Source organism: Neodiprion virginianus, chromosome 3, assembly GCF_021901495.1.
Source record: "Neodiprion virginianus isolate iyNeoVirg1 chromosome 3, iyNeoVirg1.1, whole genome shotgun sequence".
NCBI classification, from domain to species: domain Eukaryota; kingdom Metazoa; phylum Arthropoda; class Insecta; order Hymenoptera; family Diprionidae; genus Neodiprion; species Neodiprion virginianus.
Window position 1 is genome coordinate 10,962,805 of NC_060879.1, and position 17,779 is coordinate 10,980,583.

The 17,779-nt window shown below is 38.2% G+C and overlaps 1 protein-coding gene across 2 annotated transcripts; it reads right to left on the bottom strand.

The window, feature by feature from the left end:
- Window positions 1–9,159: 9,159 nt before the first annotated feature.
- Window positions 9,160–17,741, bottom strand: LOC124300548 (uncharacterized). Of its 2 annotated transcripts, XM_046754765.1 has the most exons (13): window positions 17,419–17,741; window positions 16,061–16,188; window positions 14,404–14,616; window positions 13,648–13,752; window positions 13,479–13,571; window positions 13,305–13,412; window positions 13,120–13,230; window positions 12,342–12,513; window positions 10,525–10,607; window positions 10,234–10,450; window positions 9,715–9,879; window positions 9,357–9,479; window positions 9,160–9,257 (listed from the first exon to the last, which is right to left on the bottom strand). In XM_046754765.1, exons 1-13 carry the CDS (start codon window positions 17,591–17,593, stop codon window positions 9,220–9,222), a joined length of 1,731 nt encoding a protein of 576 aa, XP_046610721.1. In that variant the 5' UTR covers window positions 17,594–17,741; the 3' UTR covers window positions 9,160–9,219. The 2 variants fall into 2 exon arrangements, with proteins under 2 accessions (XP_046610721.1, XP_046610722.1); XM_046754766.1 differs by lacking the exon at window positions 17,419–17,741 and having other exon boundaries at window positions 9,160–9,479; window positions 16,053–16,357.
- Window positions 17,742–17,779: the final 38 nt, after the last annotated feature.

Genomic DNA, 17,779 nt, shown 5'->3' on the forward strand with positions numbered 1-17,779 from the left:
CAATTATCCAAAAAAAGGCAAAATGGCATTTTTTTGCTCTTTTTTCACGTTAACGCTACATTTAGGAAAGAAGTTCGTGACCAGGAGGTAGAATGAAGATGAAAGGTTCGTCGAGATTCCGGTCAGGAAGAAGAAGAATTTAATAGTTGAAAGACGTGAAAATAAAAAATCGACGTTTCGGCCGGGCCCTACCGACCATCATCAGGAATAAAATCTAAATAATTAACAAAAAATAGGATGCTTCAACACAACAATTCAGAGTTGAGAGCATGGAATATGTTTAAAATACAATATTTGTTGTTTTACAGAATTAAGTGAAAATTAAACAGTTGCAAGAAACTGTCAAAGTGACAGTTTTAGGTTACGTGTCAAAATTTTGAAGATAGGTTAATCAGAGGAAAAATTGGTTTATGAGAAATGAAAATATGTCAGAAAATGCTTATTAATAATTTGGAAAATGGAAATGGGAAAAGATTAATTAATTTTGAGAAGATTACTCACAAAAAATGACGACCAGTACATGCTTAGGTGTTGTTAGTAGTACAGCATTTCGGACGGAAGTGAAGGTTAGCGGGTATCGATCCGTAAATCTATGTTGTTGATCACGTGTGAACTTGATCTATGTTCGAAAGTCATGGAGTACAAAGGCAGTGACCAATCGGAGTAAGGGGCGCCAATGATTTGAAAACACGATAATGTAAACTAGAGAATGTTAGAGTATAGGTGGCTAAGATGTTCAATATCTGTACGTTTGTTAACAGAGTTCCTTTTGTTCTTAAAGATATGTATCATTTCTTTGATGATGCGTTTATACCAGTTCGGTTCTGTAGCAAGGGTTATAGAGTTGTTAAAATCGAAATTGTGACCTAGGGTCAAAGAGTGATCTGCTAAAGCGCATCTGTCAGTGACATGGCATTTGATATTAGAACGATGACCAGAAATTCTATTTTTTAGGTGTTGTGACGTTTGTCCAATATAACTCATGCTACAGTCTCGACATGGTATTTTATATACACAGTTGATTTTCTCTAAATTAGGAGTAACAGATTTAAGATGAGAAAAAAGAGACAGTTTGGTAGTATTAGATATTTTAAAAGTAATTTCAATTCCCTCGTCATTAAGAATTTTTTTGATTTGGCTAGATAGATTTTTTATATACGGTATAGAGATAGAGTTTTTAAATTTATCATTAACATCAGTTGGATTGTTGGAGTCTACATTCCAATCAATCGAGTTGTACATTTTTTCTACTCTATACTTTTTGATATCATTGATGAATTTGATAGGGTAGCCATTGGCAGTAAGAGTTGTTTCTACAAGTTTTAAATTCTTTTTAAGGAATTGAGGGTTTGATATTCTAAGGCAGCGATCGAACAAGGATATGGCGACAGATTTTTTGTGTTTGATGGGATGGTGTGAGTTGAAATGAATGTATCTCCCAGACCAGGTTGGTTTATGGTGCCAATCTAAGATTATGGTGTCATTGTGGTTGATTACCATAGTGTCTAAAAAACTGATTTTACCATCTTTTTCTAACTCGAAGGTGAATTGGATACGTGGGTGAAAGTTGTTAAATTTATTAAGAAGGAGTTGTAGATTTTCGTTTTTGACACACGTTATAATATCATCGACGTACCGATAGTAAAAAGGTAGGCTGAAGGGAAGATTTGAAATGATTTTTTTTTCAAAATGTTCGAGTACCAGATTCGCTACTACTGGGCTAATCGGTGAGCCCATTGCTACGCCAAAAATTTGTTGGTAGAAATTATCTTTGTAAGCGAAATAGCATGAATCTAAACACAGTTTGGTGGCGGCTAGGAATTCTTTTTTATTAATGTTAGTGTGACATTTCAAATTGGGCCAGTTTTTACTGATGATCGATATCGCTAGTTTAGTTGGAATGTTGGTAAACAGTGATTTGACATCTAGGGAAACTAACAGGTGATCAGGCGGAATTGTTTTTCCCCTGATTTTGTTTACAAAGGACCAAGTGTCCTTGATGTGATAGTCTGATGTACCTGTTATGTTTGATAATACACAAGAACAAAATCTCGAAATTTTGTAGGTGGGGGAATTGATGTTAGAAACAATCGGTCTGAGAGGAACATTTTCTTTATGAATTTTTGGTAGAAAATAAATTTTGGGAGGAAGAGAGTTATATGTTTTGAGGTGTTTAGCCGAATTGGAATCTATAAATTTTTTCTGTTGCCATAGACTTATCATATCGTTGACTTGTTTTTGTACTTTTAATGCCATAGATACCATGTTGAGCTAATGAGACATCCTTTTCCTGATTGTTCCTCTTCTCGATAGGCATAACATGATGTCCCAGTCGTAATTCTTTCCTCCTCAATGCAAACCCACTTAAGAAGTTTAAAAGAGGGTTTGCAATTCCATACCAATTTCCAGGGTCACGGCCATCATATCGTTGGAAGGGTATTCCTTGAGCATTGGCTTCAGCCAATACAATAGCTTTGATTGCATCCTTTGATTTCGATATCTCATTGCCCATATAAGTAATTTTGAAATCAGTAGATGCAATTCTGGCTTCTAATGTTCCACCTGTATTATTGTAATGCTGACGAAGGAGAGTGTAGCTAGTGAAGAGGATGTTGTGTATCTGATCTCCCAATGATATGTCCGTTGCATCAGGTTCATTGAAGAAGTGATGTAAAATCTTTTTATGAGCATTTGCAATGAATTTCATTACTTTTACTTTCTTTTCCTTTTCTTGAGGAACCTGGACTTTCTTTGAACTTGGCAAAACGCGGTTGGGATCATTGACATCAACTATCACACGTGTAGGCTCACCATCTGGTACAGGGATTTGTCCGACCTCTAGTTGTTGGTCCACTGCCATTGGAATTGCTTGTTCAGCCATCGTGGTGTGGGTTTTCCTGGAAAACTAATTGGTTTACAAAAGGGTCTGTTTATACTACGTGCCCACTCTCTGACAGATGCGCTTTAGCAGATCACTCTTTGACCCTAGGTCACAATTTCGATTTTAACAACTCTATAACCCTTGCTACAGAACCGAACTGGTATAAACGCATCATCAAAGAAATGATACATATCTTTAAGAACAAAAGGAACTCTGTTAACAAACGTACAGATATTGAACATCTTAGCCACCTATACTCTAACATTCTCTAGTTTACATTATCGTGTTTTCAAATCATTGGCGCCCCTTACTCCGATTGGTCACTGCCTTTGTACTCCATGACTTTCGAACATAGATCAAGTTCACACGTGATCAACAACATAGATTTACGGATCGATACCCGCTAACCTTCACTTCCGTCCGAAATGCTGTACTACTAACAACACCTAAGCATGTACTGGTCGTCATTTTTTGTGAGTAATCTTCTCAAAATTAATTAATCTTTTCCCATTTCCATTTTCCAAATTATTAATAAGCATTTTCTGACATATTTTCATTTCTCATAAACCAATTTTTCCTCTGATTAACCTATCTTCAAAATTTTGACACGTAACCTAAAACTGTCACTTTGACAGTTTCTTGCAACTGTTTAATTTTCACTTAATTCTGTAAAACAACAAATATTGTATTTTAAACATATTCCATGCTCTCAACTCTGAATTGTTGTGTTGAAGCATCCTATTTTTTGTTAATTATTTAGATTTTATTCCTGAGGATGGTCGGTAGGGCCCGGCCGAAACGTCGATTTTTTATTTTCACGTCTTTCAACTATTAAATTCTTCTTCTTCCTGACCGGAATCTCGACGAACCTTTCATCTTCGTTAACGCTACAGGTAGAAAAAAATTTTTTTTGACATCAACCTTGACAGATTTTTGTAGGAAATTTTCTGCAGAAAAAGAAACTGCCCTTCGGCTCGCTGTGCGACCAGTAGTTCCAGAGATATCGGCAGTTGAGTGAAAAAGGATCCTTTGGCATTCAAAATTCGATATCTCGAAGACAAATGGTCGTATCGAGGTTTAAAAAAAAGCATCTTGAAGCTGAATAAACAGGCTATGCGACCTATGCTTTGGTTTAGCTCGGAAAAATTTTTCCATGCCCGTAGAGCGAAAAAAAAAATGTAAAAAATTTTGAAAATTTTTTCTTCGTGCTTTATCCAAGGATTGCATGGCTAATAGTGCTTCGAAAAATTTTTAACCAAAAAATTCAAAAACTAGAGTCTTCAAGCTTCAAAAGCTTTGTTTTTTATTTCTTGCACGACCATTTTTCACTGAAATACAGCCTGTTGAAAATCACCAAAAAATTGCGAAAATTTTGTTGTTCCCTTAATTTTTGCGAGAAGTATATATATACATATATATATATATATATGTATGTATATATATATACTTCTCGCAAAAATTAAGGGAACAACAAAATTTTCGCAATTTTTTGGTGATTTTCATATATATATATATATATATATATTATATTTTATATATATATATATATATATATATATATATATATTAACGTGGCATTTTTGATGCCCATTACAAGGGGCTCCTTGAACCCTGGGCGGAACCAAAAATTTAGGAATTTCCGAAATTGAGTCGCGAAGTTTTTGGAAAAGAGCGCCAGGACTAGAGTCACGCATCCGAAACTACGAGAGGGGACACTTTAGCGACCAGCGTAAGATATTTCAGTTTTTTTTGTTTTTTTATTTTTCGAGCTACAACGGCATCAGGCAAGGAGTCGACACCAAATTCGAGGAAAGTGCGAAGTGGCGGACTATCGACAATTGCGAAGGAAGGATGTCGAGGCTGCGGAGGGGGAGCCGACGCAGATCCCCGCATCGCGGGAATCCAAGGTGGACGCGATTCCCGCTGGCGGCCGGCGCGCCGCAGCCTCTTCCCCTTCGCCCCGCCAACAATTGACCAGCGAACTTGCGACGGACCGACTAGCGACGAGGGAGCACCACGCTCACCGCCAAGACGTCATGGAGCTGCGCGGAGGACGAGATTGCGAGCTAGCTTCAAGTTCTGCGCAGCGATGCTATCGAAGGTGCGCGTCGAGTTGCGCGATCGACGAAATCAATGACGGATCGATTATTGCGTATTCTTGGGGGTATGACGTCACGTGTGGGATGGCGTATCGAGATCCGTGTAGCGGCAGGTGGTAGGTTTTTGAAACCACTCTAGTTCTGGCGGCCGTGATTAGTGGTCACGTTTTGGGGGAGTTTCGCGAAGCAATGGAGTCGCCCAGAAATCGCGAAGGGAATGGAAAGGGGGTTGCAAGGATGTAGAAGGTAAGCGCTGCTTATATCCCCGCGATTGAATTTCGAGCATAATTGTGAAAAGGCTTGCCGAGTAACGGATGGCCGTTTTGGATTTGCGTTGTAGAAAAGTACTCGAAGTTCTTTTGCCGATTCTCTTGCTTGATGACCGTAGCCTGAGTACGCGGGTTGGAGTAAAGTAGATTTTGAGTTTCTGAAGGGGTTGAGTGGAGTCACGGGTTTTAGTTGAATCTTTCTCGTTGGTGAGGCCAAGTATAGCCGAATTTCGCCGTACCGGGTCGAGCCGCGTTGTCGTTTTCTTCTTGTGTCACCTCTCGAGTAGGTCGGGAAGCGCCGAATTGGAGTGCTCGGATTGGCGGGTGACGTTTTGGAGGATTTTGAAAGGAATTGAGTTCGGATGCGTTGCGATTGCGTATAGTTTGGGTTACGTTTGGTTGCGCCTGCATTGAGTTCCGTACCCGTTGGTTGGGATAGTGTGGGTTGAGTTGAGTTACTTTGAGCCTGTGTATAGTTGAAGTTAAATGTAGTGGTGCTTGCGCTTAGTTGAGTTTACATTTAGTTAAGATAGTGTTTAGTCGAGGTTAGGCGATGTATAGTCGAGATTGCCGTTGCGTTGCGCAGCAGTTGAGACGAGAAGTTTGAGCATGGGGTTTTAAGTTGCGAGACCTGACGGCGCACCGTCGAATAATTAGTTTTAGTTTCGTTTCGAGCAATAATCGCCATGGAGAACAAATGGCGAATTTGCAAATTGCGAATTGCGTATGAGGATTTTGTGATCGTCGAGTGACGTTTTAGTTAGGGTGCCGCGAGCTCATTAGAGTAAGAAATAGAGTAGGTTACGTGTAATTTTCTATTTAGTTTTAGACTCGCGATGAGCGATTTCTGAATTATATTTTTTTTTTTGTTTTGTGTCACCGCTATTGTGAAATATAAGATTTTATTTTACTTTTGTTAAATAGCGTGTGTATTTCGAGTGTCTCTCTCTCTCTCCAAAAATTACCCCTCCCCTCTCCGCGGTACTGAGCTATCGAGCATATGCCCGAGGAATAGCGTATTAATGATTTCGAGGCGTGTTAATCACGCCAGGCGCCCAACAAAAACTTTGCGATATTGTTTGAGATCCAGGGTACATCGTGGACGCCAAATTATTGTGCACGCGGTAAGTTCTCGGTCATTTTCTCCGAGTGACCGAGGAGCGGGAAAAATCCACGTCACAATATATATATATGTACATTATACAGTTGTATAAAACGTGCACCCCGACTCACGTTTTTTTCGACTTACGCCGTCAATGCGAGAACGTTCCATAGCGTAACTTCGGGGTATTACTGTATCGGAATCATTCTGGAATTGTACATCGCTTGTTACACACAACTCTACTGGCAGTAATGAAATAATTTTATGTTCGAAGCTACTTTACTAGTGAAAAGGGTTTCAAAGAATGATTATATACCGGGACAATCTCTTGAAACTATACATATAACGCGCATGCGCCAAATAATTTAATCTCATTGGTCGGTGAAATCGCGCCACGGTGATGTTTTCATCTGCTAAGCAAGGCGCCAACGTACACAAAATGTATCAAAAGCTGTAATTCTCTCGCGCGTAAAGCCGTGGATTGAGGTTATGCTGCTGTTTATTTTTACGTAGCGTGAATTGTTCAAGAAGAATAGCTACGTTCAGCAATACTGTGGTTGATTTCGGAAGATATTCAACCGACGCAATAAAGAATTTAACGGAAAAGCAAATATCAAATGATACAGAAATTGGGTGTTATTTATTGAAAGAAGAAATCTGACATTCAACGTGAAATGTCATTAACAAGTGGGAATCTGGACAAACAGAGGTAGGTAAGTAAAAACAATGTTTATTGTGAACAGATTCTTTATTTACATAAAATTAAAAATAAATGAATGGTTGAGACCCAGTAGAAGGTATTTCCAGAGTAGATTCGTTACGGTGCAGTGCTCCAGAAGTCAGTAATTAGTGCCGATGAACATGAAATAAATAAAAGAGATGAGTAACAAGGAACAAAGAAATTATTCATCTTAAACACGAAGCTTAGGAGGACAAAGAGTAGCAATTAACAGAAAACGTACCCGACACAATACTCACAAAAAACCTCGCCGACATCATTGATTAGTTGACAAAGTTTTTGCAGTTCCATTGTACAACAATCAATGTTCCGTTAACAAAGAGGGTTCACCAGATATCCAAGAATAAAAAGAGAAAAAGAACAACAGTTAATATTACAGTGTAAATCATGCTATTAATGAAAAATTAGGAAACAAAACAATAACTTACAAGACAATCGTCCGATAACACTGGGAGACCAATCTCCACTCTTCTGATCACCCCTCGTCTGGCCATTGGTGGCCTTTCAAAAAGTGCTGCCGTTTCTTTTGCCTTCAAAAATACCGAAAGATCCTGTTTGATAATAATAGCTTCTAATATTTTCAGGTACGAAATAATTCATTGTCAAAGCGGGACTAAATTTGTCAGGCATGAAAGCATGTAAGTAAATTTCCAATTACGTGATCTTTGACGATGACAATATTTTAACATGGATTCAATGATGAAATTGTTTTTTTTTTCAGTAGGCTCGAAGTTTAAACTTTAATTAACACGAGGAAAATTATGTCTTACCTGATGGTCAAAACGTTTAGGTGGCAAGGATCCTGGTTTCTCGAGCGGTGCAATCATTAGAACCATCGAACCTGGTTGTTTCGTCAGACATCAGGTGCCAGAGTGACCCTGGTTAAAATTCCATCAGAAACAGACAGAAGACGAATCCTGTCTGAATCGAGTGTGTTTTTGTCACGGTAATTTCAGACAGAAGCAGTTGGATATGCCCGTTCTTATACGCATCTATGTGCAACAGCAGACAGAATTCCTATCCACTCGTGTCCGATTCTATACGCATTTTGCTATTAAATGGACAGAATTTTTATCCGCATCTACCGGTTTTCTATACGCAGACGTTGTCCACCTGGAATAACGCGCAGATGGATTCTATCGGTTTCTAATGTACCTCTATCAGCACTGGTTTAAATACGGTCCACAGATGCATTCTGTCCGCATCTATGCGCTGCTGATGAACTATTTCATTCCGTCTATTTCTATCAATGTATCTACCCTGGTGTTGCCCATGATCACGTACGTATTGAGAAAATAGCAGTACCTTTGGAATGACAAATCAACCCTGAATTACTTTTTTGGTTGAAAATCAAAGTTTTCATCCCGTCAGTATTCAGATCATGGACAAAATGTGATTTATTGTTTTCATACAGTAATGTTCATATATGCCTACTGCCCACGTCCGGCTGACTTGTTACTGCGCAGAGACAAAAAACTGAGTCGTTTTTGGTCTTTGCGCAGGAATGGGTTAATCCAATCCCTACAAAAAATGTCGTATGAAGATATACGGTACTATCCCAATTTAGTATGGTTTTCGTATCCGTATTGTATGCGAACCTATCCGAATGTATCCGGTTCGTAGCGATTTGTATCTGGACCTATCGTAAACCTATACATTCCGATAGGTTCACATACAATGAGGATACAAAAACCATATTGAATTCGGATAGTACCTTATATCTTCATCCGACATTTTTTGTAGGGATGTGGGTAGGCATATCTGAACACTACTGCCCAGCATTTATACTAATATGCGCTATTATACATATACCAAAAACAAACTGCAAATCGATGTGAAATCAAACGTGTGACCTTGTCGTGATCGCGAGAAAGCTGAATATAGGTCCCACGGCAGGAGCAAGATCGATCACCCGATGACGTCTTTCATTTGTTTCAAGCCTGCAATATATTAACATCCACCTATGCACTGAAATAACATACATGTACATAATAAGCGGGAGTGAAGTATATACACCTAGAATGAGCCATACGTCGCAGAGATAATTTTTCTTTGAATTGTTTTTATTGCGAGAATACAAATATGACAAAATCATCCCGTGACTGTCTCTACGTGACTGACTCTCGCTCTTACTCGCTGAGTTCCTCATTCGGCGTGTGTTCCGCATCTAACAAGTATGTTGAAAAGCAGAAGTCTTCATAAGTGGCACGGTTTTCGTTTCCTACGAAGTTTACATATGTTAATCTGACGTTATAAACTGACAAACCTGTATTTTCTTCTTTATTGTCATGATCTTCAAGTATCCTAATAGGGGAGTTTCCGACATCGTCAGTAATGTTGGAGTTGGTGCCTATATCATCCCCCGCGTCTGATTTCTGATCATCCTCTTCTAGAGACAGATATAAATAATCAATATCACAGAAGCGCCAATATATGTCTATATATGTATAATAAGAATATGGTTAGTGGTAAACTCAAATGTCAACTGTAGGAAAGTGGAGATGGTTCGTACAAATGTACAACACCGATGAAATCTCATGATTATACATGCTAAGGCGATATGTAGCGCTATGGTTAAATGTATTTAATTACGTGCACTCTATCATGATCAAGTTTTAATTTACCGGGTACACTTGATGTCATCGATGATGTCGATGGCTTATCAGTCTTTTTCAGTTTGTTTAGGTCGGATATCTTCCTAGTGACGTAAAGGTTTACTTTTGATAATTCCATTTGCGTATTGAATTCAGAAGCCTTCTGTATGGCCAGTAAGCGGTGACGGTAGATATCTGTAAGAATTGGTTATATTGTGCGTAAGTTCGGAAAACGATTCGGAGGCGATTCAGTATATATGCCTGTCTGCGGGCCAAGAATGACGATATTACGAATACGCGAGCTGGCGTATAATCAGACTCATCATCATCGCGCTTGAATTGCGAAAAAGGATCACAAACAATGGTTTTGGGTAACAGATACTTAGATTGAATACGTATGCGCTATTATGCCAATAGGGTATTATCTCCGTTGTGGAATACAGGTATTCCTTACTGCATACTAACACAGTTACTTTTCCTACTCGGGTTTATCTCTGGGGATGTGTATGTATAGGCTTGATAATGTAGTCCAGATGATGAAAGACGTACCACTTATAGCGAGCATCTTTGTTTCATCCAATTTTGCTTTTGCCGGTTTGTCTTTGAATTTATTTGATTGTGTACCAGTGATACTGCTATTTTTCAGAACGTCGTATCCAAATACTGCTACGGCGATTTCCTTCACGAACATCTGATTCGACTTTGCCCTGTTGACGGCACCATTGTACGTACTATAGGGGATCCATACGTTATGTCCCAAATGAATCTGTGAAATGGTATATGGTCGACAATTAATTCATGTAAATACATTACCATTGCCTCGTCAGTGTGCAAACTTACCTTGTCGTTTGAAATATGTCCAGGTGGTGGTGCATTACAACCTTCCAAGTTACGTATGACTCCGTCATATTGTTCCGACATAACTGTGGACACGTATATACTACTCAGTGACTGATACTTATGATAATTCATTTCAGGTTTTGTTTCACGCTAAGGGGAAAATACCTCAAGATTCCAGTGACAAATTGATTATTTGGGATGAAATAGTTGAAATTAATGAATCAAACTCGAATTTATTTATTGCAATTGTAACCTAATTTTGAATAATTCCAATCATTCACTTGTTTTCGAACGATTCTCGATAATTCACTTCAACTAGAGTAAATATCTTATTGTTTTTGTGATTTTTATTCGTATTTCTGATCAGTCAAATGAGTTCGTTTCATTTAATCCAATTGTTTGTGTGATTTTGTTTTTTCTTATTTGATTTATTTCTTCGAGAATAATTATCGATAATATACTCATTGGGGTGAATATCTGAATATTTCAATCTTTCTTTGGTACTTTCTGTGTCTTCAAATGAGTTGACCTTATTTTTTTCAATTCAATTTCAATTTTCTTTCGGAGGTTCGATAATTCACGTACAGTTTTTTGATCTTGTTTAATTTTTTTTCTGTGTTAATTTTTATTATTTAATCAAGCCGCTGTAAATTCTCGTCAATTTATGGACCTATTCGTAATTCGAATCAACGAGTCACTTCCCCCTCGCGTTCAAACCAAGCAGCCGGTGGAGGGCATTCTTTGGATTACATGAAATCTGATCTGTGGTATCTTGAATATTGACAGCTATGAATGCGATGGTATCATCATGTTTCAAACAATTATTTCCCGAGAAATAGCCGAGCTAAAGATACTATACTTCCAAAATTGTATAGAAATCTACTTTCTTTTTTTTCAACGCTTCATAAACTTTGAGCACAATAAAAACTGATAAGCCGTCGTGAAAAGTAGGAAAATGAAAGTGATTCTTGTTCTCGATTGTTAGATACTTGTGCAATAGACGATCGACAGTTAGCTGATGCTTCTACAACCCGCCATATAAAAGGTAATGATTTCGGCAGGACTGACCATGTGCGGCCGCATATGTACCAATTTATAGTCGAAAAATAATGAAAACCTGCCTCTTCGAGACAGTTCAAATTGAACCGCTTTTAGCTTTCCTCCCACCAACATAGCTAAAAGCTGGTTTGAAAAACCCCTTTAACAAAATTCTCAATCAGAAAACGTAAGGTTATTGTATATTTCGAGCAATTTTCGTAGTTTCGCAAATTTGTTTTGCCACCGTGTCAGGATCCCCTCCCACCTCCCCTTCACTGGGAAATGGAGCATAACCCAAAATACCCCAGGAATTTCCGGAAACCCCCACCGATCTCTATAGTAACGATTACTCTGGTAACCAATCATCATAGTAACGATTACCATGGTACCCAATCATTATAGTAACGATTGCCATGGTAACCGTTACCATGGAAATCGGTTGCCACCATGGTAACGGTTACCATGGCAACCAATCTCTATAGTAACAATTGTCATGGCCCAGCGTAAAACCTCCTACCCTCCCCGCCCCTCTGAGCGTAACGGGCCCAGCGTGACGGACGCAGCGTAACGCGCCTGGCGTGGCGTTACACGTGACGCCCCCCACCCCAGCCCCCCACCTTCAGTAAAGAAGGTTTTTCAAACAGTCAATAATAATCGTAGTGCTGTGTAGGCTTAAGAACATTTTGAACGATCAATTACATAATCTACAATCGATTTACACTGCCTACCTTGGTCTGCATATCTGTCAAATCAATTGTCAATGAATAATGTATGCGTACCTTTGAATTCTTTGAAATACTGGATGACATCGCGCTGCAGTTCCATGTTCAGTGTTGTAAGTTCCTTCATCATTAAATTTTGACTGGCAATCGTAGTTTCATCTTTGGAACATTTCGCCTTTAGATTTTTAATCTGTTGCAAGAGGTCTGCATGACTAAGGTCATCACATCCCTGTAAAATTACCAATTCAATTACTATCATCACATATGTCATTCAGGTCCAATCCAACCATCAATTTCGTATGCATAACACAATTCAACAAAATATATATATATATATATATATATATATATTTTTTTGATACGTCATTTGTTCGTTGCATCAGTCACGTAACTACATTGGAAAAGATTCACCAACTTGATTAACTACTGCGAGGTATACGTATGTATGATAGTTTTTTTTCAATATCAATGTATAGTCTACACATGGACAAAACGACGTACAGATTTGTAAAAGAATTTGTCTTGTATCTTTCTTGAGCGAATTTCTGCTGTACAATTTTAGGATTGGAAAATTTTTCATACATCGCAATAATTCTCGAACAATTTTGTGAAAAAGATGCAAGTTCCAAATAAAGTTTAGCAATTTAACACACAGTATTGAATGTCAGTGATGTCTGTGAAAATAACTAATTTGAAATCACTATACAGACGGAATCATTATTCTGGGCTTCTTTCATATCATTACGCAGTCCGCAATGGAGCCCAAACTGCTCATCGGGAATATAACGGGTACCTAATAGAATTTCAGTTCGAAATATGCGATTGAACCAATTACCGAATTCATGTTTTTGCTGTCCAGGGTATTATCGGTCGTCTTTCGTGCCGCTGATGTATTACTGTCCTTCGCCGTCATACTACTGCTTCGATTTCCCTTCTTTTTAACAGCCTGCATTTTATAATTATGAAAATGAGCATTGATTCACCGTAACAATAAGTGTGTATGAGTTACTCTATATTTACAGACGAATCGGGCTTCTTTGCAGGTTTAACTATTTTTTCGACCATTGGTTTATCTAAGGCTTTGGGAGACTGAGCGGATTTTTTACCTACATCAAGACCACTATCCGGCTGCAAATAATGTACATAGCATATACAATTACATAATCAAACATGGCTTTCATTTGAAGCACTCACCGACTGCTTGTTTTTGCTAAGTTCTACATCGTCTGGTGTCATCGCATTAGGCTCCGTCAGAATAGAGCTTTGAGCCTCTCTCACTTTATCAGCCTACATATCGTAAATGTGAAAACGAGCATGTCATTTATCATCATAAAGTGCGTATGGGTTACTCTATAATATTTACCGATGAATTGGGCTTCTGTGGTTTGGTCATTTTCTCAGCCACTGGTTCACCGAAGGATTCGTGAGATCTTGTAGATTTTTTCCCTGAACCGCAGCCGTCTGCATCCTGTAAAACATACAAATATACAACGGCTGAACGGAATAGTGCATCGTGTGACAGTGTGGAGTAGGGTCGATTTCCGTCTAGTGTGTGAGGTTGGTAGTGCGCGCCGAAGGCGAGTGCTGCTTTCACACGAGCTGGCTATCGGCCAATCTACACGTGTTGTACATGCTATTTTTCATCATTCCTGCAATAGGGGAAAATAGGATTTTAGTAACCTGTGTGGCGCGCGTAATGCAAGTGCCTCATTTTCGCCTGAGGGTAGGAATAAGGCACTTTACGCACGCTACACGTACTTCGAAAATCATACTTTAGAAGCAGATGTTGCAAAAAATATGTAACGTTAGTTCTGCATCATTAGTGGGTTGAAATATTGAAAGACGTACCTATATTTGATACAGCCTAACCTTGTCTATCAAAGACAAAAATTGGGGACAGGCCAGTGGGCCGAACTTGATCATTAAATCCATGAAGCTACTTTCAAAAAATTTACAATAGAAACAATTATTGATCGAGATTGAATTTCATATCTCATCTAAGAATCTCAATTGCAATAAGTTCCACTGATAAAGCATAGTGTGATGACTTGTAACATTCGTGCTCAGAGATATATTCAAAACTGCAAAAAAAAAAAAACAAATCTTCAAAGTAACCTACCGTAGCTTTTCGTTTAATCGGGCCACTTTTTTTCATATTCTTTTTATCATTGTGGACTTCACCAGGTTCGATATTCTCCTGATCATCTTCAATAGTGTTCACTTCATTTCCTACAGGTGTCATCGTATCTTCTGCAACGTGTTTTTGTCGAAGTGCTTCTAATTTTTCATTCAACTTTAGTTTTATCTTCTGAGATTCATGACGCGATGGTGCCTTTATGAAATAAGCGTACAATCATGAAATCATTATCTATATGGGGTACTCCAGCCATAATCATCCAAGATTTGACTCGACGTTTTTTTATTATTCTTTTTTTATAATTTTACACGATGTAGTTCTATATCGTGTACATCAAAGAAGCATCTATGAATTTTTTCAGATTCTTAGTTGGAACCGGTTTTTCAGGATAAATATTACAGACGTCGATTAATATACAACCTTCGATCTTCCTGCAACGAAGCACAGGTATTCTACGTCGAAAAACTCAACCTTTGACGCCTAGACCATCGTGGACCATATATTCACTCTTTCTACGACTTTACCTACAATTCAGATCAAAAAATCGTTTTCCAGTGCCCATAAATATTGGTGTTAGTGATCAGAGTCTACACTATGGCTTTTTCTGTTCGAAAATATCATATCTCATCCTACTGGGTTGCAAAAATTCATAAATTTTAATTTTTTTAATAATAAACTTTTTAAATCAGTATATTTCTAATAATAAACTTTTTATCAGTAATTTTCTGAACCTAATGGGATGAGATATGATATTTCCGAACAGGAAAAGCCATAATATAGACTATGATCACTAACACCAATATTTATGGGCACTGAAAAACGATTTTTTAATCTGAATTGTAGGTAAAGTCATAGAAAGAGTAAATGGTCTAGGCGTCAAAAATTGAGTTTTCTTTACACATGCATGCGAAATCCTCGTTTGCCCACCGCTAGGAGGCACCCAAAGCCCGGCCTTCGCGCACCGCGCGTGAGAATAATTTTTCCTACCATCAGGCGATGCGCAAAATACTTTGCCCACCGCAAGCGGTGGGCAAAATGTTTTGCGTACCGCCTAGCGGTAGGCAAAATTTTATTCTCACGCGCGGTGAGCTGAAGCCGGCTTTCGCTGCCCCCAAGCACTGCACAGCGCGGACTTTCGCATACATTCACAAAGAAAAATAGTGTTCGATACGCGAGGCCAAACTCGCTTCTTGCGCACTACTCGTCTGAAGGGCGCACGAAGCCTCGGCTTCGTGCTGCCTTCAGACTCGTACTGCGCAAAACGCTTGTTTGCCCTCTTGTATCGAAATATACTATTTTCGACGTGGAATACCCGTGCTTCGTTGCAAGAAGATCGAAGGATGTATACTAGTCGACGTTTGTAATATTTATACTGAGAAAACGGTTCAAAGTAAAAATCTAAAAGAATTAATTCATAGATGCCATGACATACACAACTCCTGCCATGACACTCCTTTGACATACACAATATAGACCTCCATCGTGTAAAACTATACAAAAATTATTAAAAAAAACGTTCAGTCCAATCTTGGGTGATTATGGCTGGAATGCCCCATATACACCTTTGTGTAGGTGCTGCAACATCTGGTAGTAAACAACAACAACATCGTCAGCTTCGTATCTATATGTACCTATATACCTTTTTCGCACGTTTAGCTAATGCGTCGGAGTCTTCTGAAGATATTTCCGAAGCTGACAAAATCAAATTCGAAGGAGGTGCAACTTGCCTTTTCTCTCCACTTTTCGCTCGTAATTTTTCAATAGTGTCTGAAAACAGAATAATCAAACGTGTTCAAAATAGCACACCATCCTATACATTATATTTTCACTCTGGTTTGTGATAATGATTTAAACATGAATTATCGTGAATTCTTCAAGTGACGATCATAAATAACTACTGGCAATCCAAATTTGTTCCATGTAACGTTGGATCATTGTTCGGATGTCGAAAAAATGCGAACTTGTTAAGCATTGAGCAAGCCCGCTAAATATTGCTTTTGAAAAAAATAAACTTGATTTTTATGACAAAAAAAATGACTTTCCACTGTCTAATAATTTCTTGATAATTCATTGCGAAAGTATGTAATGATTTCGTTGGTCAGTTTTCGAGTACATCGAAATCCTGAATCAAGGGATCAACTGAAATAACCGACGGAATAACCAGAATAACAAACCTTCGAAGTGAAAAATCTAATTTACAATAAAAAATTGATGAAAAAAAGTATAATTTCATGACATATAATGTGAAATGACAAAGGAAAGTTAGAATAAAACAAGAATGATTTGAAATACATGAATTAATTTCTATTATTTCAGCATTGAAAAAAAAACATGTTCAGCTGACTGGTGCATGTCGAATCATAAGTTATTTCCCCCTTTTAGAGAGGTGTCAAAAGTCTGAAAAATTGTGTCAATGCTCCTAGCTCATCCCCAAATCGGCGGTATGAATTTTATCATCAAACACGAATATTTACTGTCGAAAATAAATAGACAATTCATGCGCACCGCCGTCTTTGACGCTCAGGGCGGCGGTGTCCTTTGATACTTTCTTTCAAATGTTAATATACGCGTATATATGATGGGAATTAGGATAATATATCGCTCATATAAACATTTGAGGGCCTGTCGTATAGTTCTGCGAACAGTGAGGATTTATCGATTATATTAACATTTTTTTAACTTCACTCGAAGTTGTATTTTTCTCATTTTATAGCGATAAAAAAAAATATACCATAATTGTAAATACTTGCATAATAAGTAACGGAATGTATGAATTATCAAACGTCCGGAATATAAAAAAAATGAATGAATTTCGGTTTTCTTTGTGTATAATTATTTAATATATATAGGTCTAATTGGTAATTCAATTAAAAAATCTCACTACAAAACATCCGTTCGGCATATGTAGTATTATTCTCAGACCGATGATATGGCTCGCGTATTAGAATATATAACCCGATAGCTGATAAATAATGGTGTTATTTATTATACACTTACCGTCAACACAGAGTATGATAGCCTGGCAGTATGAGCCTGCAGGTCCACACTTGATATTATAATACTTTCGATGATCGATGTTATCGGCATCAAAGTGATTAATTTTTGTCACGGGAACAATGTTTTTCATATCGTGACGTGAACATTGCACTTTGAACTTCACCAACGCGAACATTATCCCCAGTAGCTCCGCGCTACGTGTTGATATTGAACAAACACTGTATGCCGGTGTAATAACTTAGAAATTGTCTCGTGTTATTATATTCACCCGTCAGTTCAAAATATACACGTGGTCGTGAAGCTCGTGTGAACTACCGCGCGCGCAACTGCACACAGCCCGTGAGCCTTATGAGGCGAGGAG

Bases quoted from the DNA above. Each gene is read 5' to 3' on its own strand.
- LOC124300548 (XM_046754765.1), bottom strand. From the start codon at position 17,593: ATGTTCGCGTTGGTGAAGTTCAAAGTGCAATGTTCACGTCACGATATG. The intron at 13,572-13,647 runs GTAAATATTATA...TACGATATGTAG, and splicing joins CACAGAAGCCCAATTCATCG to GCTGATAAAGTGAGAGAGGC. The intron at 10,451-10,524 runs GTAAGTTTGCAC...ACCATTTCACAG, and splicing joins GACATATTTCAAACGACAAG to ATTCATTTGGGACATAACGT.